The sequence below is a fragment of the Fistularia commersonii genome, chromosome 35 (assembly GCF_037954325.1).
Source record: "Fistularia commersonii isolate RoL2024-O1a breed Wild chromosome 35, RoL_Fcom_v1.0, whole genome shotgun sequence".
In the NCBI taxonomy this organism is placed as follows: domain Eukaryota; kingdom Metazoa; phylum Chordata; class Actinopteri; order Syngnathiformes; family Fistulariidae; genus Fistularia; species Fistularia commersonii.
Genome location: NC_141318.1, coordinates 4,595,178 through 4,621,285, shown reverse-complemented (window position 1 = coordinate 4,621,285; position 26,108 = coordinate 4,595,178). Strand labels below are relative to the sequence as shown.

General features: G+C 49.7%; 1 protein-coding gene across 1 annotated transcript; it reads right to left on the bottom strand.

Annotated features, from left to right (window-relative positions):
• Window positions 1-13,618: 13,618 nt before the first annotated feature.
• Window positions 13,619-26,045, bottom strand: nomo (nodal modulator). Its single transcript, XM_086142384.1, has 31 exons — window positions 25,853-26,045; window positions 25,294-25,383; window positions 25,160-25,205; window positions 24,817-24,917; window positions 24,231-24,337; window positions 24,049-24,121; window positions 23,068-23,220; window positions 22,775-22,912; window positions 22,589-22,678; window positions 22,404-22,509; window positions 22,180-22,330; window positions 21,914-22,091; window positions 21,654-21,795; window positions 21,414-21,545; window positions 20,636-20,772; window positions 20,455-20,542; window positions 20,206-20,269; window positions 20,017-20,112; window positions 19,685-19,906; window positions 19,332-19,414; window positions 18,913-19,072; window positions 18,705-18,831; window positions 17,022-17,135; window positions 16,743-16,870; window positions 16,518-16,659; window positions 16,096-16,179; window positions 15,379-15,489; window positions 15,209-15,310; window positions 15,005-15,124; window positions 14,797-14,889; window positions 13,619-14,711 (listed from the first exon to the last, which is right to left on the bottom strand). Exons 1-31 carry the CDS (start codon window positions 26,006-26,008, stop codon window positions 14,580-14,582), a joined length of 3,666 nt encoding a protein of 1,221 aa, XP_085998510.1. The 5' UTR covers window positions 26,009-26,045; the 3' UTR covers window positions 13,619-14,579.
• Window positions 26,046-26,108: the final 63 nt, after the last annotated feature.

Below are 26,108 nucleotides of genomic sequence, written 5' to 3'. Positions count from 1 at the left end.
CGCCGTTAGACTATCATTCGGAGACGGGGATCCGAGTCTCTGGTGTGAAAATAAAAGCTCACGAATGTTTACTTTTCTTAAAACCGAAGAAAATGGCCCAGATTGTTTTTTTCCCCCTTACGGTCGGAGAAACATCAAGTGTGCGGTTAAACGCCGCCCAGGTGCTCCCCTTCCGCTCCGGCAGGTGTTTGAACGTCTACGCCTGGAGGCTGAATCTGACTTTATGTCGGCATTAAACGCCGCTAATCTGAGACCGCCATGAAGGCTGAAGTGAAAACGGCGGCCGTTCCCGCTGTGAGTGCCACCCGCGCACGTCCTTAGAAGTGGGATTTAATATACCGGCTGCAGGCCTCGGCACAGCCCGGCCCCGCTTTTCTCCATCGAAACGAGGTGCTTTCCCCAAAACGGCCACAAATGTATGACTTTGAAACACACACACACACACACATAGAAAAGTGTTGCGCTGACCTGCATTGATGATGAACAACAGAAGCCAAAGCCAAACGCCAACCTTGAAGGAGAGGTTTTTCCACATTAGGGACGTGAAAGGCAAAAAGACGTCACCAAAGGTCTAGCAGTGTTTATCTATAAATATAAAATACATAAATAAATGTATACGAACAGCCCAGACACACACACACACAATTAGTCACGGCTTTACTTGCAACACGCAGTGGTTTCATATCAGAGACAAAATTATTGATGAAATCCAGATGATTGACAGGACTGGTGTCGGAAAATTAGGCTAGCAGCTAATGGCTAAGCTAATAAAGCTCCACCCATGATTTTTCTCGCAGATACAGCGTCAGCTTCTTTTTCTCTCTTTTTATACGCCATACGCCGTCTCCTCTGCTCTGTTCGTGACGGATTCCGACAGGAAACATGCAGCGAGTTAGCGGCGAGTTAGCATGCTAGCATGTTAGCATGTGTGGTTTGGTTCGTTTTTTTTCAGTTGTGGTTGAAAACTGAAGCAAAAAGGTATTTCATTTTTTATTGAAATATATGCTAAATACAACAGAACCTCAACTTACCAGTTACATTTCTAAATTTTGCAACTAATTCAATTTCCCCATTGAAATGCATTTAAAATGCTATAAATCCATTCCGGCCCGTGTTTCTTTTTCTTCGTTTCTAAATAAGAAATATTTACTTTGTAATAACAAATGATGTGAAAGAAATAATACATAAAAAAGAGAATGTAAAGAATGATTTATTTAAAGTATTGACCTTGAAGATTGTACGAGGATATTGGCGGCGGCGGCGGAGTTTTTCATTTGGTGCTCTGTCTCACACACACAACTCACACAATGAGTTGCTAAATGTAACTTGCACTTTTTGCTGGGTTTTATGGCTAATCTTCATTTATCGACGGAGTGAACGCCGCTCCTCTATTTAAAACAATCAAACCGTCCCCCGACCGGCGTCGACTGACTCTTCCGAGGCTCCGTCCGTTGACGTTCCCGTCGTCCGCCGCACCAAATCCCCGCAAACGTCTCCTGCCGTCTCACAGACGATGCTCCCCGTCACGGTATCTCACCCACAACAACTTCACCATCTCTTCAATCCACAACGCGCACACACCTCGTCTTTTTCCATGATTCGCGCTGAGCTGCCTCGTGGTGGACGGCACGTCCGACTGTTTTTAACAGCACGTCACGGACAGCAGCGCCCGCGTCGGTGTCAAATCCCATCCCGCTCGCTCCTAACGCAGATTTCGGCTTGTGAAATAAAACATAAAAAAAGAGTAAAAAAAATGAATCGACTGAGAGATACTAGTAAGTCAAGGTTCTTTTGAATATGCGAAATTTAAGAAAATTGCAAATTGCATTGAAATACTCAAGGAAAAGGCAGAATGCAAAAAATGCCAATGGCTAACTTTGCTAAATTGCTAAATCTTAAAATGGACAAATTAAATGCAGACGCTTGCTTACATCGCGGAGGACAAACATCATGCATTCGAGATCGGACGCGTCCGACGTTCTTCTGCGTGCATTTCTGCCCAAAGCCAGCAGGGGGAGGGCGGCCGAGGACCACGGCGACCAAGACTTCTGTCAAGTCCTGAAATGTTAACTTCCTGTTCCCCCGACACACACACACACACACGCTTCTCGGAAGAGTTTAGGCGCTCGGTGCGAAAAAACCCACACCATCACTCTGCGGTAATTGCAGTGTGGGTAGTGGGCTGTAATCTGAAGTGCCATTGGAAATTAATTTTCAGCAACTCCACCGTCACATAAAAGATATAAACATGGCTCTCCGGGGATCCCTCTCTATCTGCCTGCAGTTTCAAGTGCCAGACCTTAACTGGGCACACGGGGACCGGTGCTTCCTCTGTAAAATTCAGATTTACGACGGTCCCGTGGTTCCCCCCGTTATCGTTTTATTTTTGTAATTTTTAGAGCGGCTGCCGAGCTTCGTTTCTTCAGCGCCCCCCGACCCCAACCCCCCAACACCGCCGCCTCTCCGGAAAAAGATCCCTTTTTTTTTTTTTATTGGTTTTATGAGGCTTTATCTATATTTCACTCTTGGTTCGATTAGACGGCGGCGCTGGGAAGGAAGGAAGGAAGCTGAACTCTGAAAGAAATAAAAGAAAAATAATCTCCACGGACTCATCCATTCATTATCTTTACCTGTGAAAAGGTTTGTGGGGCTGCCGGGGTCGAGAGGCGGGCCTTAAACAAGACCTGTCAATCATGTGCATCCCGCGCTCGGGCCGCAGCCAATCACAGCTGTCAATCACAAGGTCGGCATAAAGACCAAAAGGATCTCTGTCATCATCGCCATGGCAACAGTGCACGAGTCTCATGAAAACACAATTCATTCATTTATTTTCTATTATGCATGACATCAGCACAAGAGGCGGAGTTTAATTTGAGTCAGCCAATCAAAAGGTGGAATAGGTGGAATATAACATTTATGAATATAACATCTTCTAGAATGTAATTCCACCTACATGAGGAGTTCCTGGTTCTGAGGTCATGTGACCATGTGACCGTGTGCAACCTCAGGAGAGGATTGTAAACGGTGAACCGGGAAGTTGTTAAAACTTTCTTTTCCGAATGTTCCCCACCGACGGATCGCCGCGGGCAGATTCGCCGCTAACAATCCCGCACGCCAGAATCCCTCTTTCCGAGCCATCAAAGAGCAGCTGCCGGTTTTCGTGTCATTTTTCGACGCCGACCCGAGAACCCCCCGGCCCACTTCGGCCAATTTAAGTCCCGGCGGCGCCCCTGTTGCTGGAGTGCTAAAGAGCAGGGGGGGCGGCGGCCGCTAATAGCCCGCCTGACGCGGGTAATGAGGTTAGCAATCGGTAGAGCTGCTCTCATTTGTCGGCCTCCGGAGGTCAGGCGTCTGAAGGAGGAGAGGCGAGGTGTGAAAAGCGACCCGGGAACACCGTGTTCCTCGGCACGGCTGCGTCGTAAAATTTGCCGTGGAGGAAAAAAAAAAAAAAAAAAAGTGTCTCCGCTCACGGACCGCTGTGACCCGCCATTCTCGGCGGCGGCGGCGGCGCGTAGGCTCGCTCAGTATTCCCGTCAGCCGCGCGCCAGACGGAGCGAGCGTGAGGGTTCCCGTAGGTGAGCAGACAAGAGAGCAGAGATCTCATCCCCCCCCTCCATCAGCGGGGAGCCTCCGGGGCCACGTTAGTCACTTACTCCGGCAGGAGGCCACGCTGCATGGAGGACGAGCGGGGAGGAAGAGCGAGGGACGGGTGGCTCCGGCGGCGGCGGTGTGTGAACCCGACCACCTGGAGGAAGCTGCAGAAAAAAAAAAATCAAGATCTGCGCCATTAGCATCTAGCCGCTAGCCTTATAATTATAATTTATATAATTTGATGACTAACGCAATTTTTCTGAATTATTACTAAAAGGAATATAGCAATATAAAGTAGAACATTGGCTTACAAATTGAATTCATTCTTTGATTCTGTTCTGTCAGAATATTCCGTTATAATACCTTGTGTTTGCACGCATTTGTTGTATTTACTTATTTTTTGTAGTCCTTGTGTGACGTGGGGACGCTCACGTCAAGAGAGGGACTTGCAAAATCTCCTACGTCAAATTATAGAATCTCCAACCTCACATCATTATTTCGCTATCAATTGCAAAGACTGTAAAATGTAACTGTGAGACCCCATCATGTAAGGTGAAGGAATGCGCTACCCTGCTGTTCCAATGACACCCCCCGGGGATAATCGACTAGAGCCAGGGGTCGGAGGAAGTCATTATCAGGACTTCTTCCGAACCGCGACTTCGATCAAAGCACGGTTTTACACAACCCAGGTGCTCACAGTCCAAGAGAGCGTAAACCAGGGGTCGGAGGAAGTTTATCAAAACTTCCTCCGACCAACAGCTCTGATCGAAGCGCAGTTTACGATGCCCGCACCCCAGATGGCCGCACTCCTAGAGAGCGTAAAACCGGGGGGGGTCGGGGAAGCCATTGTCAGGACTCCCTCCGACCCTTTTGGCCAAAAGGTATAAAATGAGCCTGATCCTTTGGATCGGGGCCAGAACTTCTTCATCTACACATTCGACTGGACGCGTCTCAGCGGGTGTCTAGAGGAGCCGAACGATCCTCGCGGGGTGACATTCATTCTGGCCCGGGATATCTCGTAAGTGTATTTTCCTGACTTTGAATAAACCATTCTTGCTTGATTAGTTCCTGGCCGTTGTGACGTTTTTCCCTGAATGATAATCTGAACACACCGGGACAACAAAGTCCGGTCCCGTGGCAGGAGCCACAAAAACGGACAAATTGGTGACCCCGACGTGATTATCAAATGTGATTGTCAACTGGTGTGGTCTTCCCGACGTGATTTCTCAGCGGGAAAAAAGCAGGCTCGAAGGTATTCGAGGATGGAAACTGTCGATTCCAAACAGCGCGCGCAACTAAAGGTAAGCAGTTTCCTTTTCCAAAAACTGTGATTGGATATTATAAATTACTGGAATCAACGGATGACCGTAATCTGATACAGAGTAGAGCCTGGAATTGGGAAAAAACTAAAAACCGAAATTTGAAAATAAATCGGGAAAACAAGAGACGGAGAGGAACTAATCGATCAAAGTGGGGAGTCAGAGGGTTATTGTGTGGGATCCGAAGTAAAGTGAAGTTGAGGTTGAGAGAGAACCTCCGGAGGAGTCGAGGACTCCTGGAGAACGGTGATCAATCCATAACCAGTCGAGGTTAGGAAAACCTCTGAGACACTGTGAAAGAAGACAGTGGGAGCCGGAAACTCCACCTAGTGGATCAGCGGAACTGATCGCGCCGTGTGGATCGCTAGTGTTCAAAATACCGTTCCCATTATGTATTTTATTTTTTTTTTGTTTTGGTAACCAAAAAGAATTAAATAATATAGAAAATTTATGGTGGCTGAGTCTGAGACCAGTCGAGATTAAGGAAATCTCTGAGACACTGGCAATAAAGCGCAGTGGGGGTTTTACGACCCCACCTAACAGGGCAATCGGGAGTTATCACTCCGTGCTGACTGTTAGTGTTCAAAAAGCCAAAGAAAGACAAAAAACAATGGAATATTAGGAAGACAAAAAACAATAGAACATCAGGAAGACAAAAAACAATAGAACATCAGGAAAAAAAAAAGGGGGGGGGGGATAAGGATAAGGGTTATAATATACGTATATTGAATTCTGTGTGTGAATGCTGTGCCGGATCGCTGAAGCAGCAGTGTCAGTGGAAACCTAACGGTGCAAACGTAAACTGGCAGCCTGTTGAAGTAGGCGTGAAAGTGCAGATTGCTGTGTGAATGACAAAGAAAACTGATCGTAAGATGGTGCTGGCGGAGGAGGGTAAAGGTGGTTCCCCCACCTTCGCCGATAGATGGAATATGATTGTAGAAACGCTCACGTCTGGGGTGTACACCACCACCCCCCAGATGATGACCGTAAAACTTAAACAATTTGAAAAACAAGAGAAAAAGCGAACTTATTGGCCAAAACCAGATTACACCGGACCTTTAACAAGAATGTTTAAGACACAGTTATTAAGCGGAAAAATGGAAATATCTTATTGTAAAGCCAGGTGGGAGGAAGAATGTAGCGTGCCTAAATGGAGGCGCAACACTGGGAAGTGGGCCAAGAAAGGTGATATTGTCTCAGAACGAGTAAGTATGTTATCACATATTGCAAACCTTGTGGCAAAAATGGAGGGACAAACAGAGGGCTGCACTAAAGCCGCAGCTGTCACCACCACCCCGACCGCATGTTCAGGAAAGGCAAAACATCAAACTCAGATGAGACGGCAACTCCACCCCAGCCTGCCTCCTCCTTACTCCACCCCCAGCGACTCCCCCGCAGCTCCCTCAACTAGTCTCCTCCCCATGTTTGAAATTACCGGGACAGTAAAGGGGAGGGGACAACTCCTCCCAACAGACGATGAAGACACTGATAATGAGGGGCCGGACGTGAAGAACAGAGCAAGAGAGATAGTCATGCCGTCTGCCCCTCCTTCAGAACCAAGTAGCACTACCCAAAAGGAGCAAGACGAAGTGAATGCAGGCCTGGACCAGACAACGAAAAACCGGACCGAAACGACGAGGCTCTCGACTGGGTGTATGTGAAGAGGTTCAAGAGCAGCTGGTGGACGCCAAGGTGGTACGGCCCCCTCAGAGTGCAACAGCGGACATCGCACAGCCTACAGGTAGAGGGCCATAAGACGTGGTTCCACCTCAACCACTGCGCCAAGGCAGTTCCCCCTCCTCGGAACATCGCGTTACCAGCAGAAGACTGGACCTCCAAGCAAAAGCAAAGACGAAGAATAAAGAGTCGAAAGGGGCGGTCGTAGACACACCTCCGGCTGTCTGAAGAAAAACACTTTTAGAAAAAAGTCGGTGAGGCACGTGTGCACCTCTGCACTCACTGCAACACGATCCTGACGCACAACACGAAGAAGGCACCTGACAGAGGACCAAACATACAGAAAGATCGCAAAGCTAAAACAATCACACAATTAAGAACACTAGAATGATGAAGTCTACACCCTGGCATACTGTACTAGGCCATTCTCAGGAGTTGTGGTGTGACAAAGTCACACCAAGAGAGGGATTGTCAGAATATTCCGTTATAATACCTTGTGTTTGCACGCATTTGTTGTATTTACTTATTTTTTGTAGTCCTTGTGTGACGTGGGGACGCTCACGTCAAGAGAGGGACTTGCAAAATCTCCTACGTCAAATTATAGAATCTCCAACCTCACATCATTATTTCGCTATCAATTGCAAAGACTGTAAAATGTAACTGTGAGACCCCATCATGTAAGGTGAAGGAATGCGCTACCCTGCTGTTCCAATGACACCCCCCGGGGATAATCGACTAGAGCCAGGGGTCGGAGGAAGTCATTATCAGGACTTCTTCCGAACCGCGACTTCGATCAAAGCACGGTTTTACACAACCCAGGTGCTCACAGTCCAAGAGAGCGTAAACCAGGGGTCGGAGGAAGTTTATCAAAACTTCCTCCGACCAACAGCTCTGATCGAAGCGCAGTTTACGATGCCCGCACCCCAGATGGCCGCACTCCTAGAGAGCGTAAAACCGGGGGGGGTCGGGGAAGCCATTGTCAGGACTCCCTCCGACCCTTTTGGCCAAAAGGTATAAAATGAGCCTGATCCTTTGGATCGGGGCCAGAACTTCTTCATCTACACATTCGACTGGACGCGTCTCAGCGGGTGTCTAGAGGAGCCGAACGATCCTCGCGGGGTGACATTCATTCTGGCCCGGGATATCTCGTAAGTGTATTTTCCTGACTTTGAATAAACCATTCTTGCTTGATTAGTTCCTGGCCGTTGTGACGTTTTTCCCTGAATGATAATCTGAACACACCGGGACAACAAAGTCCGGTCCCGTGGCAGGAGCCACAAAAACGGACAGTTCACGAACAAAATGTATTTTTCCTGTTGAAAACAGTGTAAATCCCTCTGATCCGTTTGCCAGCTCCTGAAAACAAACTGTACTCTTTGGAAACTTTTTTTTACGGGTTGTTTTGTGGCAAAAATAAAGAAAGGAATTAAAGATAAACCTAATTATGGATGTGTTTCAGGTGTTTTTTCTCCTCTTGCCAGCACTTGCACTCCGCGTTTCCTTCACTAAAATCAGCAAAAGTAAAGCCTTCTCGCAGACGCTATCTCTGGCAAGCTGTCTTTCTTTCATCCAAGCTAACAATCACTTTTCTTCTTCTTCTTTAAAGACTGGAGACCTTTGCTTGGTTAATGTAGTCACCCCTTTAGCCACATTGCCCATCTTTAGCACATCTGCAGTACAGATTGTGCTTGGCAAGATGTGTAACACCAACACCACTCCAACGTTTAGCTTTTATTTCCTTCTGACGGACTGTAATTCCTAATTTCCTCTTAAAACCGCTATCATTTGTACTTTTAACATTTTTGGGAACCATCATGAGGGCTGACTTGTTGGGGAAAAAAAAAGGCACAAAAAAGTGTTACAGCAGGAGAAAATAACGATGAATGATGTAAACAACGCGGAGTAGCACGCACGGCTACCGCTACGCTACAATGCTACAACCCAACAACGCAGGAAGCCTGTGAGTTTGTTTGTGTGTTTGTGGACCGTTATCACACGTCCTTTTTGGGAACCATCATGAGAGGTGACTTGTTGAAAAAAAGCACAAAAAAGCGTTATAGCAGGAGAAAATAACAATGAACCATCGAAACAATGCGGAGTAGCACACACAACAACCGCTACGCTACAATGCTACAACGCAACAACGCGACAATGCAGAAAGCCCGTGAGTTTGTTTGTGTGTTCGTGGACCGAGGCTTGTTTGCAGGTCAAAATTTGATCGAAAACCGATTGTGATTAGGGTTTACTGATTTTTATCCAGACTAACATCTGGGTTTCCGGTTTTTCAGACGCTTCTGTTGGGATTAAACGCCAATCCGCTTCAATTTACCTGGAAACTCGTTCGGCTGCTAGCTCGGCCATCAAAACCTCCTGTTTCCCGCGTCGGCTGAAAGCCCTGGCAGCAGTGACGCTCCGGAAACAAAAAGAAGAAACTTCCCTCTTCCCCCATTATCCTCAATCACTGCCGGCTCCCATTCCAGACTGCCTGGTTTTTTTTTTCGTTTTGTTTTTAATCCAGCGTTGACGGCTGCTTTCATTTTTATTTTTGGGTTAATGTGTGTCGTCGCTGCGCAGCCAAGATAACTAATGAAAGAAGAAAAAAAAAAAAAAAGGAAACCTCATTAGCGTTTTTTTTTTTTTGGATACTGACGGATTTGGTGAACATCCTGCAGAAGAAGAGCGCGGGATGAGACGAACGCCATAACGGCGTCCATCTTTTATCTTCTTTTTTTTTTTTGTTATTGACAGACAGGGTTGGAATACAAACAACAATATATTGCTCTCCGCGAAAACGCAGAGAGGTCACTCTTCATCTGGGCGGCGGCCGCGATCGATCCGGAGACTTCCATCGATTAAAAGTGAGGGAGAGGAATAACACTAATACTTTGGCTTTATTGCACTGCAACAGTGCAACTGTCATGAATTAAATATATATAAAAAAATAAGTTTAATTTCTGTCTTTTCTGCATTCATTCATTTTCTATTACATGTAATAGAAAGAGGCGGGGCTTAATTTGAGCGTGTCATCTGTCAATCACAGTGTCCCCACGTGGAGACATCCAAACGTTCACATTTAAAAGTCTTCCATGAACTTCCTGACGGGTTCTGGATGGTGGGATGAAGACCGGAGAACGCGGAGAACGGTGTTGGAATCGAACCGGCAACCTTGTTGCCGTGGCGATGCCCCCGAACTTCATATCGTTTCAATCATTGAGAAGAAGAAAAGGACTCAAATTAAAAAAATGATGATTCAAACCTCCCTGGGTTTGAGCGAAGTCGAGCTCACACCGTGTGTGTGTGTGTGTGTGTGTGTGTGGTGAGGGAGGGGCTGGGGGGGGGGGGGGGGGTGTTAATGACTGGCCGGGCACGAATCGATGGTGGCAGCGCCGCAAGCTGATGTTAAAATATTAACATTCAACGTTCATCCGGCTGATGTTCCAAAAGAAAAGGTCTCCGCGAGCGGAAGCCTTTTAGGGGGAGTGGCGGGGGAATCTGCCCTCCTCCACCACCTCCTCCCTCGACTTTGCTCAAGGACTTCTGCAACTCTAAAGTGATCGACTGCTCGGCTCTCTTCACTCACCAGACACGGCCTCCGCCTCCTCTTCCTCCCATTTTGTCAGGCTCCGTTGACCATACAGATGACAGTATAGACTCCGGCACCGGTGTATCGGAACCAGGGGCTCGGAGAGGAGACGAGCGGCATGATGGATGGATGGATGGATGGATAGAGTGAGAGGGAGGAGGGGAGGGGAGGGGAACCTGTCAGATTTTTTCTTTTTTTAATTTTCATGGGTGCGATGGAGGGAGGAGGTCATCACGGGGATGGGACGATGAGGGCACCAACGTGTAGCTCCCTCCCTTCTCCGACCAGGAGACCGAACGAAGCATAAATTCCACGCGCGCTGCATTTCACAGGAAGCAAAGATTTTCAAAATAAAACTAAATATGTTTTTGTTTAATCCGAGATCAAACTGGAATTGGGGTTCATCTTTAAACACAAAGGGGATTTTGGTGCATTTCTCATTTCGGCCACAAGGGGCGCTAGTGAGGCACAGAGCGGAGTGACGACGGCTTTTTTTGTGGGTGCAGGGGATTTTTCCAGCAATCCAAGGCGACCACATCAGCTTGCGCTTCAGTTTTTATAAGACACCCATCCTGCAGTCATTTTCCAGGGCTGGTATCTGCCACCGCTGCCCCGAGGAACGGGAGGGGGAGGGAAGGATCTCCCGGACCATCGCCATGGCTGGCGGGAAGTAACAGGACTCAGGTGTATTCATGCTGAAAACTCATAACAAACGGCGTCTGAGTAGAAGCTCCGGTCGCCGGGGCTTTGGAGGGAAATTCATTGTTTCGGGCGGAGGTTTTTTTTTTTTCCCTGATCACATCACTCAAGCAGAAATTGGGTTTTTCGGGAAGGACAAGACCTTCTCGCCCGAGGCATTCTGACTGGAAGGGGCGACGAGAGATGACTTCACCGCTCTTCCTCCTCACGCATTCACACTCAGGGGGAACAGAAGGATTTGAGGGGAAAGCTCTGATGAGACTCCTAATTCTACACATTATCTTGTTTTAAAAGCTTACGCTAATCCTTTATTTGCCGGGGACCTCTTATAAACCCTCAGCGATCCCCAAAGCCCCCCAGTGGAAGAAAATAAAAACAATTTGGGAACCGCTAACAGATGCGCAGGTAGGGAGAGAGAACAGCTGCTAACTTTAAAACAATGCTGGTATAATGAGCCGAGCGGAAAGAAGCCGCGCGTCGACGAGCAGCTGCACGGCGGCGCGTCACGGAGACGAGACGATCACGCCGATCGGCTGAAGGTAAAAATAGCGGCAAATGAGCCCCACCTGTGGAAAAGGCGTCGACCTTGAGCGATGCGACAGAGACAATAGCATCCATTGTTCCTTCCAAAGGAAGACGAAGAGACGAGAGCCAACGGTGGCTCCACGAGAAGAAAAACTATTTCCGATCCCCAAAATAGTATATACTATTATACAAATTACGTCATGATAAACAGTATTCCTGTTTGCAGCATCTACGTAACCTATCGAAGAAAGTATATCTTGGCTAACATGAAGTAAAATACTGCAGTAATATCTTAAATCACCCTCAGCCTCCCCGGTAAGGTCTGTGGTTTTCGTCCTGGTCGTGGAACAGTGGACCAGCTCTACATCCTCTGCAGGCTCCTGGAGGAGGCACTGGAGTTTGTCCGACCAGTCTACGTGTTTTGTGGACCTGGAGAAAGCATTCGACCGTGTATAGAGGGAAATCCTGTGGGGGGGGGGGGTCCGGGAGTACGGGGTATCGAAACCCGCCGTACTTTTATGGACAGAATTTCTAGGCGCAGCCAGGGTGTCGTGGGGATCCGGTTTGGTGGCTGCGGGATCGAATCTCTGCTTTTGGCAGATGATGCGGTTCTGTTGGCTTCCAGCTCTCACTGGAACGGTTCGCAGCAGAATGTGAAGCGGCCGGGATGAGGATCAGCGCTTCCAAAATCCGAGACCATGGTGCTCAACCGGAAACAGTTGGAACGCCCACTCCGGGTTGGGGAAGAGGTCCTACCCCAAAGAGGTCCTACCCCAAGTGAAGGAGTTCAAGTATCTCTGGGTCTCGTTCAAGAGTGAAGGAAGGATGGAGCGGGACATTGACGGGCGGATCGGAGCGGCGTCTGCAGCGATGCGATCTCTGTACCGGTCTGTCGTGGTGAAGAGGTCAATTTACCGGTCGATCTACATCCCCACCCTCACCTATGGTCACGAGCTCCGGGTGGTGACCAAAAGAATGGGAATGCGGATACAAGCGGCTAAAATGAGTCGCCTCGGCAGGGTGGCCGGACTCTCCCTTCGAGATGGGGTGAGAAGTTCGGTCATCCGGGAGGAGCTTGGCAAAGAGCCGCTGCTCCTCCACAGAGAGAGGAGCCAGATGAGGGGGCTCGGGGATCTGGTCAGGATGCTTCCTGGACGCCTCCTGGGAGGAGACCGCGGGGAAGACCCGCTGGAGAGACTATGTCTCCAGGCTGGCCTGGGAATGTCTTGGGGTCCCCCCAGAGGACCTGGACCATGTGGCGGGGAAGAGGGAGATCTGGGCCTCACTGCTCCCGCTGCTGCCGCCGCAACCCAACTCCAGATAAGCCGAGGAAGATGGATGGATGGATGGATGGATGGATGGATGGATGGATGGACGGACGGACGGACGGACGGATGGATGGATGCTCAACTGAGTGACAGTTATCAATAACTGGATCTTGGATGTTAAGATGTAGCACAAGTGAGCTACTGCATGTTGCTATGGGCGGTTCTGTAATCCATCAAATTAGTCACATGAGAGTTAGCAGTTCAAGGTGTTTCGGCACCCGGGCTGCAGTAATAAATGTACTTTCGGACCTTTTATGCAGTGTTCATAGCCTTGTGATTGCAGTTTGCTTTCGTTTTGGGAGGCAGCGAAACCGACGGCTGGATATATCACCACGGCTACCATCTCTCCCTTTCCGCCTCCCATCGACGGTTGTAGCTCCCCGTGACGCTAGCTGTGACTCTTGAACCGGCCCTGGAACACCTAAGACGAGGGGTCGCGCTCAGGTTGGTTTGCCCAGGAAACAAAGATGGAGGCTGGTTCAACAGTCACGTCACTTCCCTCCACCTGAATTTCGCCGGACTGAGATGTAATTTGCCCGGTAACCGCGGAGCCTGGTCTGATTAGCCGACATGCTCAAGTTCCAGGAAGTGAAAATACTTTGGTTTCTGTAAAGCCCTGACACTGGCCTGGATTGCGAAGCGCCTGAGTGCTTTCTGTGGTCTTCCTGCCCATGTCTACCAATACGCCGTGTTGTTGAGCTGACCGAACAGCGTCGGAGGAGTACGTGGTTGGTTTTCTGGGAAGAGCCCATTTTCATTAAATGCCAACGGAGCGGCGTGAGCTTCGTCCCTGGGAGGACGAGGAGGAGCCCGTTTGTGTCGTTTCCGTGGAGACGTTCACGTCTGATATCACACTGTCCCCTAGAGGAGACGCAACAAAACACACGGAAATTGAGTTTCCTTCCAGTCACAACTTTTATGATCGGAACACAGTTCAGACCAAACGGTCTGGAAAGCCAACCAATCAGCTCTCCCGAAAGAGAAATAACGGGAGTCCATGTCAGCGGGTAGATAACCAGCGCGGGCCGATCACACCAAGTTCAGGGCGGAGACGCGGAAATATCCCCCTATTTATTTTTTCACCTTGGCTGATGTCAGATCGCGGATAACAGGAAGTCAAACACAAACACATTTCCCATAAACACTCTCACCGGATTAGGTAATAAATTAATCTTCTTGGCTCCCCAACCTCACCCAGCCCCTCAAAAACAAACACAAATAAAAACAAAAAACTAATAATATCTCATCCAGAAAGTATTCCAAGTCCAAACCTTCTTAAACACCACCGGCGACGGGATCGGAGGGGAGTCATGGCCACGGCTCGTCGCGGCCACGTGTTTTCCGTCGCTCGAGGAATCATGGCCGTCAACGCGGTTAGGAGTTTGATTAGCTTCGATCTCAAGTCTAAATAGCCTACAATTGAAAAAAAAAAAAAAACAATAAATTAAAAAAAACAAAGAAACAAAAAACAAACAGCTGCTCGATTAATACTAATTTGGAGTGTTTCGGCGTGTAGGGCCTCCAGCAGGGCTCCTCAGAGTAAAAGGCCGCCTGTCGGCTGCTACTCGAGGGGTTAGAACCCGAGAGTCCGTTCCGGGATCCAGGAACGCGGAGGCCGAGGTGACTGTCCGGTCAGTGCCTTCAAAACACCATCAAAAACAGCTGACTTATTCAAATCACAAAGGTTGATGTATATTAAAAAAAAAAAAAAAAAAAAAATTGGCTCATCAATCACAAACATTGACAGTCTTTTGGAAAATGACTGACAAACAAAAAAACAAAATGGCCGATCAGGGCGCGGTCATGAAAGTCAAGTGGTTGGTGCCCAAAGACTTTGGCGGGCCCCCCGGTCGGAGCTCATGTGCGCCTGGCCTTCTGCCTCTTGGCCTGGCGTTTGGCCTCGTCCAGGGAGGCGCCGTCCCCGCCGGCCTGCGCCATGCTCCGCACGCCCTGGATGCGGTTGACCACCTGGAGGAGGACGGGGATGACCTGGAGGCAAAGCAAACGCCGGACGGGTTAAACGCGTCCGTAAAAAACAAAGCTCTGCGTTTCCTGGATTAAAGCGGACGCTTACTTTCTCGTGGTTGTACGCTGCCAGCAGGAGCAGCAGGGTGAGGGGCAGGGCGATGTAGGAGCCCTGGGCCACGTCCTGGTCAGGCACTTTACGCTGTGGGATGAAACGACAAGGCACCGAGAGCGACCATCATGTCAACACTTGTGCGCGCTGTAAAGAATCAAACGGGGTGGGGGTAATAGCCACGGGATGGACGGCTTCTCCTTACGGTGGGGTCAAAGGTGAGGGTCACATGCTTGTGGTAGCCCGTGGAGGAGAAGGACACCTGCGGGAGGGTGAAGTCGAACTGCGAGCGGGACAGCGTGGAGTAGAGCGACAGCACGTAGGTCTGGGAGAGAAATTGAACAAAAATGTTTGAGATGTTCAGCGCACGGGTCGAACCCGTTGGCGAAGGCTTGGGAAGGGTGAATACCTCTCCGTCCCTGTCCAGTGGAGGGAAGTGGAAGAAGAGGGACTGTCCCAAAGAGACGCTGTTGATGGGGTTGTCCAGATTGTCGCTCTTGTAGAGCTTCACCTGCAGAGGCGAACCGGTTATTACAGGTTTGAGCGCGTAGATGAGGGCCAGGAAGTTGACAAACCTACCGACAGCGTTGCCAGGTGCTCGGGGGACGTGATGACGTTTCCGCTCAGGTCGAACTGATTTATCTGTCTGAAGGCGATGATGTTGACCCCCTCAATGTCGCTGCCGCCGACCTGAGCGGAGGGGGGAGAGAGAGAGAAGCGTCGCGGCGCTCAGCGTGAAGATATGACCGGAGAAAAATGAGGTGAACGGGAGATAAAAAAAAAAAAAGCCTTGCGCACGTCACATGGTGTGATAATAACAGAGAATTAAGTGGAATTAAGGCGTTTCCTGCGCTTGCCGGAGAGATTAGGGGGCCTGAACTTTCCAGATGGGGCGGTGGGAGGAAGGGGGGGGGGGTGAACCGAGAGTTTGGAGGGGAACGGGAGGGGAAAAAAAAAAGGAAGGAAAGAAAGTTGCTCTGGGATTATCTGTGCTTTTGTTGAGAGCAAAGAACGGACCCCCTCCCCAACCCCCCGTGATTAGGACTTATCGGCAGATAAGTCCTAATCACGGGGTTCCCACACTTATTACAACATTTCAATTACGAAAGCATCCCGTTATGGGGGAGGGGAGGGGCTGCGTGGTGGGACGCGCCGAGGCTTCAGTGCTGTGACATTCAAAAGTTCCTCGGTGTTGGCGGCGGGGTTTGGGAACCATTTTTCACCTTCACGATGAAGGACACTTCATTTTATTATATTTCTCATCGACATTTCGGGATGCGGGATGGGCGGGCTCACCTGGATGGCTCTGTGTTGGGGTAGAGCCCGCTCGATGTGGTCGTTGCCTTCGGCTCTCAGCTGGATCAGGTACTTGCAGCCCGGCTGTGGGGAAGGGATTAGAGGAGGGGGTTTTAAACACCGCAACTCCAAAAAGAATTCACAACAGTGGGCTAGCTTCTAGCTGCTATCAAATATCCTATCTGAGTTGATATTGCACGTCTTGAGATCCTTCACATATTGTGAAATTTAACATTTTAAAATGTTCAGAGGACCAAATTGGGTAAATGTAAAAATGCCGTCCGGACCGCGGTATTCACCGGCCGCTACTTGTCGGGATGGCCAGTGACCGGAGGCGCGGTTTGTCCCCGTTCTTCCGACCTGCGTCCGCCTTGCAGCGGTGTCCATCCCTCGGCCTGACTAACTCCGTTTGGCGCGCTCACCAGCAAACCCCGGAGGCGGAATCGTCCCTCCTCGTCGGTGACCGTGTCCTCGCTGTAGAGGCTGCACTCCCCCTGGCCCACCGCTTCCACGGAGACGTCCCGTTCAGCGTCGCCGCTCAGAGACTGCACCGCCCCGTAGCAGCTGAGGACCAAAGGAGCGGAGGGGAGAAACCGAATAAAAACCCGGGTGACACTTCTGACAGTGGGGCCGGTGCGTTGCGGTACCTGTATGCGGTTTTGATGCCGGTAATATCGATACTGAGGTTCTGACCCTCCTCCACCGTGATCATCTGAGACGCCGGCTCGAAGCGGAACTCCTTCATCATGGGCTTGAAGTAGTACTGGCCGGGACTCTGGAGAGAGACACGGAATAAAATTGTGCTTACGTAGAACAGAAAAACATGTTTCATCTCAGGGCAGATTAACATAATCACCATCCAATGTCCGGGACTGAAGGACGCGCGGCGCGGTGGAATACAAGATAAGAGCAGATCGGCTTCCTACCAGGTTGCTGAAGGTCAGGAGACCGGTGTCCTGAGTCAACAGGTTGGAGCGAAACTGTCCTCCACTCAGAGACAGAAGGACGCCGGACAGGGGAAGGCCATCCTCGGACCTGATCTGCAGGCCACACACACACACACACACACACACACACACAATACTTTTCAGAGAGAGAGCATGGTAAAGAAATCAGGTGCAAAGATGCATCTTTGCATCGGCCAACATTTGGATGAGCAATACGGTAAGTTACGACAACACACACAAGCACCTGAGGTGGAATATGGATTGGAAAGGCAGCGCTAAACTCGTGTGTAGCTGAGGTCAAGACACACACACACACACGCACACTATCTTTATTATTATTTTCCCCACTTTAATAACGTTCAGCGACAATGTGAGGTTTCCACATCCCCCTGAACGCAGAAGCTTTTTTTTTTTCCCCCATAATAGTTTTCAATAACTCAGTTTGGGCATTTAGTGTAAATGCGCGCAACATTGCTTGGCGCTGACCTACTTACTGCAACAATAAACTCCATCCATTACACAGGGGTGTACTGCAGCCGCTGCGCTCCCCTTCCTACCCGCATATTTCTTTACTTTCTCTGGTGTCGCGGGGGTCTCCCGGCTGTGACATTTACTGTTTGCAGCGTTGTGGGTTTAATATCTCTTAACATTTCGAGTGTGTGAGTGATTATATTTAAGAAGTTAGCATTAGAAACAGGATACCGGTATATAAGTAGAAACCGTGGCGAGCGCTGACGGGCGGCGCCCTTGCAGATCTACGCCGTGGGGTCTTCTGGCGAGCCCGCCGAAGATATTTAAAGAGAACGTGTGGCGAATAAAGCATCCTCTCTCACACTTGGGATCAATTTTTCCGGCAGCGTCGCGGCGTCGGCGTATTTCACCGCTCTCTCTCGCTCTCTGGCAGGGCGAGCGGGAAAATCATGCCCGACGACAAGAGATGCATCAGACGGCCTGCTTGTCTCTCGCACACGCACACACATACACACATACGAGTGTTTCATTTGGCCTTTAAAACAACCTCTCTGTCATTTGTGACTGGGGTGCAGTGGAGGAGGGGGGGTTCATTATGGATGTGAAGCCATCAACGCGGCGCGGAGCGCTTGAATTTAACGCACACGGGGGGACAGAGCTCAGACACTGCTGGGACTATTTTGTCTGCGGCGTATTAATAACTCTTGTTATAAGGTGTATTAGCCGGGGGGGATTGATTCTGTCCTGTTGAAGCTAAATTCACTTTTCTATCTGATTTTAAATGGCAATAAATACCGCTGTGCTGCGGGGAGGGGTTGAGGGGTTCAAACAGGCCCGCGGCTTGAGTTTGCCTGGTGGCCACAGCTCTGCTGTGGTTTCTTTTCAGGCGGAAGAAAAAACATTAGTTCAAATATTCCGTCTTTATTTTTTTCCTCCTCTGTGTGAGTGACTTTTTTCCCCCGAGGAACGCCGATTACAGGCGGTAATGAGGCAAAATATTACATCAAGAGAAGAAGTCTTGATGTAAAACAAAGAAATATCTCGTTCCTTGAACCGGGGTTCGGTTTTTGCTCCGATTTCTTTGACGGGGGAACGTTCTGCCAGAAGCTTCTTGCGGTTAACGGCGTGTGTAGAACACACACACGGGGGGAAAATATCTACTGAGTGGCCCGATCTGACGGTCACGTGTACCTTGAAGGTGACACTGGCCAGGGCAAAGGCCTTGAAGTCCCCGCGGCTTCCCTCCACGGGACTCAGGACGAAGCCCTCTTTGCTGGCGCTGATGTCGTACTGCCGGTCGCTGTGGAGCGGGCCCACGCTGCGGGAGGGGGGTGGAAGGTTAAGCGGGGCTCTAAAACGACCGTCGACGTTGTCTTTCCAGAGAATCGTGCCCTCGCACCTGTAGGCGCCCATCTCGTTGGTGGCCACGGTGAGGAGTGGCACGGCCGCTCCCCTCTCAGTGATGGAGATCTCCGCCCCCTGGAGCTCCGGGGACACCTTGCCCTCCAGGAAGAGGCCGGCGCGACCGGCGATGTCGACCAGGCGGCCCGGGCAGGACTCTGTCCGGGGAGGAAGGGAGGCGGGATTCCTCAGTAATGTTGAACTAAAGGTTCAAGGCGTTTATTATCACAGGTACAGTGTAGAAACGAGTTTCCCTGTACAGTGAAATTCCTACTTTGCTGTCCGCAGTGCATTTGGATATGTTCTAGATATATCCAATAGAACAGTGGCAGTGCAACAAGATGTTTGAGTGCAGCTTGGTGTGCAACTCACAAAGTGCAGGTGCAAGGATCGGTGCGATTGCATGTGTGCGTGTACCTCCGGTGATAGTCGCCTCCACTTCAGGCGGGTAGAACAGCAGCTCCTTCGACGAGGGAGTTACCGTTATCTTCTCTCCTGCCCTGTGGAACCATAAAAAAAAATTATGAAACTGTGGTGTTGTTATGAAGTTCTAAGTTAACTGGGCCATCGTTTTGAAGAGAAGTTAATAAGGCGGTCATGATATGGTTGAAAATGTATTTCAAGCCCCCGAGGATTCGCTATGAAAAAAAAAAAAAATTAAGGAGGGTTTCATCCAAAGAGAAGTTGGGTATCTAATCTACCATGAAAATATAAATAACTTGCAAATGCTCAAGTGCGGAACCCGGTGCGGTGTGTGTTCTGTCACTCACCGGGCCCAGTAGGAGAATTCGTAATGGAAGGGGCCCGTCAGATCGTCGGCCTTCTCCTGAATGGGCGGGCTGTCGTCCCTGGCGGCGCCGTCGTCTTCCGCGGCGCGGCGCTCCCGCTCCTGCCGCCGCAGCTGGATCTCCTGCAGCTGCTGCTCCTGCCTCTGCTCCTCCTGGCTGCGCAGGGGGCCGAGCACCAGCGCCGGCTCGCTCTCGATGGACGACCTGCGCCAGCAGTGGGAGGGCTTTAATACCGGGTTTCGGCCTTTAATACAAACGCCGGAGAGGGAGGGAAGGGTTAAAAGGCCGCGCGGAAGCTCTGCGGCGGGCCGTACTTGATGGTGACGGTGACGTCGAGGATCTTGTCGGTGGTGATGAGGCCGGTCATGTGATGCCGCACCGCGGTCAGGGTCAGGATGCTTGGGGCCGAGCTGGCGGACAGTTTGAGAACCGTAACCTGACAGAACTAGGCGAGCAGAACGGCGGCGTCGCACCCACGGCCGGTGTAATGAGTTCACACTTACGTATCGTAGGTGTAGAAGTCCTGCTCGAACTGGTGGCAGGAGCGGGGGGTGACTTTGTAAACACCTGCACAGGCCCATTTTTTCGTTGATTAATTACCCTGCTCCACTTCTACATGTAGCTAAGTCTGACACGAGCCCTTTGGCTACCGTTCCGCAGGGGAGCAGTTGGTGCTCCGGTGTTACTCGCGGAGCAGATATGCTAATTCACGCTATGTTTAGCTAATGAGAGGTCGGGGACGGAAACCTCACCGGGCTTGGAGAGGCAGAAGCGGTTAACTCCCTTGGAGAGGTTGTAGACGCCCACGTTCTCGGGTTTGCTGCCATCTTGGAAGAATTCCTGCACGAACGTAGGAATCAAAGTGTAAAATGAGCGTTCTTTTAAGTGCAATGCGTCGTGCTTGTGAGGGAGGGGGGCTCACGAGGTACCGACCAGGGTGATGGCGTGGGACAGCGAGCAGCGCAGGATGTAGCCGATCTGCCGGAACTCGACTCCCAGGACGTCAGAGTCCAGAACCTCCACTTCGGTGGATTTGTGCTTCCAGCACCACTCCTCGTGGGATATACTCACTGACAGTTGTCACAGGAACGAGAGCATTACGTTATTACAAGATGAGCGCATCAGAATCAATGTCCCAATTCAGTGCTCAATAATTCACTTTGATGGATGCAAATGCAAAATATAGATGTATATAGCGTCATGACATCCTCAACCTATGCCGTTTCTTGGTAACATGGCCATCTCCCATTCTTTTCTTACAAAAGCCTTATTCCGTCAATCGCGACATTGAAACTAATTCTGCGTGGTGTTATACAAGGAAGACGACTTTGTTTACATTCACCGGTTGTACACCATACTGGAGTGTGCCTCATTTCTTTTATTTGGTTTAGGTAATTTTTTTGAAAACTTTTGCCCTAATGTGAATTCCGACATACAGTAAAATTCACATCACATTGTGCTGTAGGATAAAATTCTGAAATAAATTTGTTATTTTGAAATACCTATTGTGAGTCCTTGTCACTATTTGATAAGCAAAGGGGATATTTTATTTTTATCAGTACAAACAAACCAGTCCAACTCTCTGTTTTAGGATTTGGAGAGTTGAAATAAAAGTGTCTGATGCTGTGAGATGAGTACTTATCGTCTTAGAACAGAAAACGACTTAATCGGCTGAATCACACACGCATACACACACACACGCGCTGCTGACCTTTGTATCTCCCGGGAAGAACATTGTCGAAGGAAAAGCTGAGGATGTCGCTGCTGCCGGACAGCGCCACGTTCCTCCTCTCTCCTTGGCGACTGACTGGCTGGAGCATCACCGACAGGTCATCGCAGGACGCTAAAGGTCAAACAACGCCTTTGGGTCAAAAATGCATTAAAAAAAACAAAACAAAAAAAAAAAACACAACAATCCCGCACACTGATTTTTTTAAATGTGTAACGTTACCGAGGCAGTAGACCTTTCCGGACACAGAGGCCATGAACTGGGTGAAGAGCAGGTCTGTGAGGGGACGGTCCACCAGGGAGACCTCCAGGACCTGAGGCTGGAGGGCCAGGCCTGCTTTGACGTACGCCTCGGGCAGAGACACCTGGGCACGGGACGTGACGCGACATGACACGCTCACATTTCAACATTTCTGAAGCGCAATGAAGCCAAATAAATCGAAAAAAAAAAAAAATGACAGCTTTTTGAAGGACGGTTCTCACCTGGACATTGTAGTCCCCGGGCTTGGCCTGGAAGCAGAAGCCTCCGAGGCTGTCCGAGTCGATGCTCCGGCCCAAGGCCTTGTCTTGGCCTTGGTGCGTGAGCGTGACCTTGTAACGACCTTGCTGCTTCATGCCCTCGGGTAGGCGGCTGACGGCGATCTGGCCACAAACGCTGAACCTGCGCGGGGGCCGACACACCGACACGCCGTCAACGTTAATCTCGCCGCGGCGGCGATCTACGCTCCCTTGCACCTCGGGCCACGTACCCGGCCGTGACGATGTCTGGGAGCTGGGGCGTGTTGGGGGCGATCTTCACGGTCACCGCCTCGAAGAACATCAGCTCCTTGCTGACGCGGATGGTGTAGGTACCGGTCGTCATGTTCTCCAGGCGGAAAGAGCCGTCTTCCCTGCTGACGACTGGGGGGGGAGACGACAATCAGAAACACTGCATTCAGCGGCTCCTCCGCTCCTGGACGATCACGCGGCTTACCTTTGATTTGGTTATTGAGGGAAACCGCCGCGTCCGGCACGCCCTCCCCGCCGGCGCTGTTGAGGACTCGGCCCGTCACGGAGAAGCCCATGACGCGGAAAATGGGCTGCGGGTGGAGCAACGGGCACGCGTAAGAAGCGAGGGGTCTTGCGTGGCACGAGTAAAGGCGGACAACGTGACTTTACCTCCAGCGTCAAGCTGTTGTGCTCCACCTTGAAATTCATCCTGGAGGGGGCCACGTCGAAAGTGATCCTCTCGCCTCGGTAGGAAGGCACCTGGGGTCGGGAGCAACGAGCTGCGTCTGACCGCTACTTAGGAAGCGGGGAAACTGACTTGCAAGCGACATCGCGGCTGCTCTGCTGGAGGCTTACCACTGTGTACTCGCCGCTAGCGAGGGCGGGAAAAAGGAAGGTGCCGTCTTCCCTGGACAAGGCGCTGCACAGGTAGGCCAGGGCGCTGTCCCCGGAGTCTGCGCCCTCCACGGGGGACGGGTTGCAACCACTGACATCCTGGGAAAGAAGAAAGAAACATTCTCGGTGTCACCGCCGCCACTTGCGGTTGTGATCTCTCTGGAAATAACAGCGCCTCAGGTAACGTGACCGCTGGGACTTAATAATCACAGCGCTTGAGTGGAGGCCCCAGCGTCCGCACAGACGGGGCTCACCTCTCTCTTGACACTGGCTGAGTACAGCAGGAAGGTGACCTCCTTCATGGGCTCCCCGTCGCTGCGGACCTCCCCGGAGACGTCGTAGCCCCCGACCACCAGATGGTCAGCGGCCGGGGCGTTGGCATTGGACACGTGCACCGATGTAGCGCTCTGCAGGGGGGGATGGGGAGGAAAAAGGTCGCCAACGAGGAGTCAGAACCATTAGTTATACATTTGCCGACCGAGATGCTTATTAGCGAAGCGGATCTGTGATTTATGGCGTTTGTTTATGCTGGAGTGGGAACGAATAACAGTCTTTACGACAGGAGGTGACTTTATCCACATTAGGGGCAAAAAAAAAAGAGGTAAGACCAGCACGAGTCCTGATTAAGTCATACTTTAAACCATCAGACAAATGTTTCCAGACTTTTTTGAAAGAAGTCTATTAGTCATTTTGACCTGAGGATAAATAAGGATTACATCAGAGTCTTGCAAAGCCATTAGCTCTTCAAATAGAGTGGGTTATATTGGCCAAAAAAAAAAAAAAAGAATAATAATAATAATCCGAATGTGTCTCCTGCGTCCTTAGACATGACATTTAATTTACTGAAAAGTCTGTAAAAGCAGCAATAGATTCCTTTCCAGCCTGCAGATATGCCGTTTGCAATGTATTTAAAAAAAAACAAAATAAGAACTAATTCCAAGGCAATTATTTTGTTCCTAACTGCTTACACATTCCTAGTACTTTCTAGTTATTTGTTGCAAATTGCTATCTCTAAATCTTAATCGTGAAAACGAATGGTATTTTTAATTTCCAACAGAGGATTCTTTGAAAGTAACCAGTGCAAAGTGTTGATTAACTGTAATATATCACCAGAGGACTGAACCTTAGATCTTTACATAGTACAATGTAAACATATAAATATAAATTAGCCGGAGAAATGACCGAAGCGTGTGATATTATTGGGCTACCGATGAAGAGGGAACGGTGCTACCCACCTGCTCCAGGGTCCAGGAGGGGTGAGAGGCTGCGATATCATAATGTCCAGGCAGCACTTTGAGGAAAGTGTACCTGCAGTTTCAAGGGGAAGAGAAAGGGGGCGTTTACATCACCAGTGATCCCGAAAAACATGCAACAGTATCGATCGCATCAGTATCTGTGCAACGCCTGGGCCACTGACTTTCCACCGGGCTGCGTGACAACAGTCTGGGTTTTCTCCTCTGCCCCCACGCGACTCAGTTTGACCTCCACTCCTGCGGGGCCGAGAAGGTGGCCTTTACTCAGCACCTGTGCAGCACAAACAACAGCATCACCTTAGACCAGGGGTGTCAAACTCAAACACACAGTGCGCCAAGTTGAGGGCTGGGCTGGTTCAATGTTTAGTGAAAACTCATCTTGAAATGACCTTAAACTTGGAACTAACAACAACTTAAAGTTATTGCCTATAAAACAATTTAATCATTCATAAACGAATGGAATAGAAAATTAGAAGGTGCTGCTGATGAACGACTGAGGCGTGCACTCGCACTGGCTAGCTGTGTTTGATGCGCCAACGCACTGGAAGTGCAATGTGTGTAGTGTCATGGCAGGCCAGCTCTAATAGTAATTAGATAATATCATGCATGCCGAAGATAATTCATTCACAGGCCGATGTGGCTCTCAGGTCTTGAGTTTGGCACACATGCCTCAGGCGGAGGGATGTTGGGAAATTGACTTTTCTTGGATCAGACAAGGTTTTTAGAAATGACTTCTTGAGGAAACATTACCGTTCCAAACACCGAGAAGCCGGTAAAGACAAAGTTGATGTCTTCTTCCTTTGTGCAGATGTCACTGACTCCGTCCACATGGAGGTCAACGCTGGTGGGCTCTGGTGGGGATTGTTGCACAAGAGGGGAAGGAGGGGGAAAAAAAAGGAGTTTGTTAACTCAGTGTCTGAAATTGCAGGAAAAACATCTGATTAAGACTGCTACGACTTCACCAGCATGCACAGTTTACAGGGATTTGCATGTGGAAACAGCACAACATTACAAATGCAGTTCCTTTCTACTATATCAAAGTGTTTGACTTAAAATTTGAATAACTGCAGCTATGCGTCAGAGAAAACCTTACCGAAGCTCCAGCCCAGGGGAGGCTCAATCTTCAAAACAAAGTCCCCCTGTTCAAATTAATACAAAAAAGAAAAAGGAAATGTATCAAATCATCATCAAGGAATAAAAGAAGGGAGTATTCTCTGTTGCATGTACCTTGTCATAGAGAGGTATCATGAAGTATCCATTGATGGGAGCACAGTCAGTCTGGTACTTCAAGGAGCCTTGTTTCGTGTACAGTTTAATCTGAACATAAGAGGAGAAAACAAGTGGCAAAGAGGCGAAAGCTGGGTGGATAACGCCTGTCACCGGCGAACAAGAGCACTCCACCAGGGATTTAGTTAATGTCACTAATTGAACCAAAGGGCTAATCCCGGGGAGCCCGTCAATGAACGGGGATTAAGGAATAGTGTCTAGCACCTCACATCTTGAATGCTAAAGCTAGAGGGGGAGAAACTACTTTAGCTAGCATCCGAACGTTCCAACGGGAATTAGCCTCTCACAAGCTAGCCAACACAACGAGTTAGCATAAAGTTAAATTGAGAAGCGGGTAGAGTCAGACATTGCAAAACTCAACGAGAGTACAAATAAAAAGCTGTTCGGGTTATAATTTCATTCAAATAAATCACCCCTTTCCTTCTTAGCTTGCTGAGATTAACGCGCTAACTGTTAGCTAGCGGCTAACAAGCTACGGGGGTCGAGCTCCCGCACTCACCTCGATCAGAGAGTAGTTGATTTCTACGTCGGATTTCACGAATCCTCCACATGCGACGACGATGTCGTCGGAAGACGCGGTCAGGAAGTGGGAATAAATAATCCAAAAGAAGATCAAGACAGTCCCCGTGTCCGCCCGTATGGTAACTTTCAACATTTTGACAGCCTCGTCGGATCCCCCCCCTCTGAGCCGAGCCACCGCACGCTGCCTCCGGTTCCGCACCAGCTGAAGCGTCCGTCAATGACAGCCGAGAGCA

What these genes read in the sequence shown, in the direction of transcription:
- nomo (XM_086142384.1), bottom strand. Translation starts at nt 26,008, where the DNA reads ATGTTGAAAGTTACCATACGGGCGGACACGGGGACTGTCTTGATCTTC. An exon ending in CCAGACATCGTCACGGCCGG is followed by an intron (nt 22,092 to 22,179) that starts GTACGTGGCCCG and finishes GCCCCCGCGCAG; the next exon opens with GTTCAGCGTTTGTGGCCAGA. An exon ending in GACGTCACCGTCACCATCAA is followed by an intron (nt 19,907 to 20,016) that starts GTACGGCCCGCC and finishes CTGCTGGCGCAG; the next exon opens with GTCGTCCATCGAGAGCGAGC.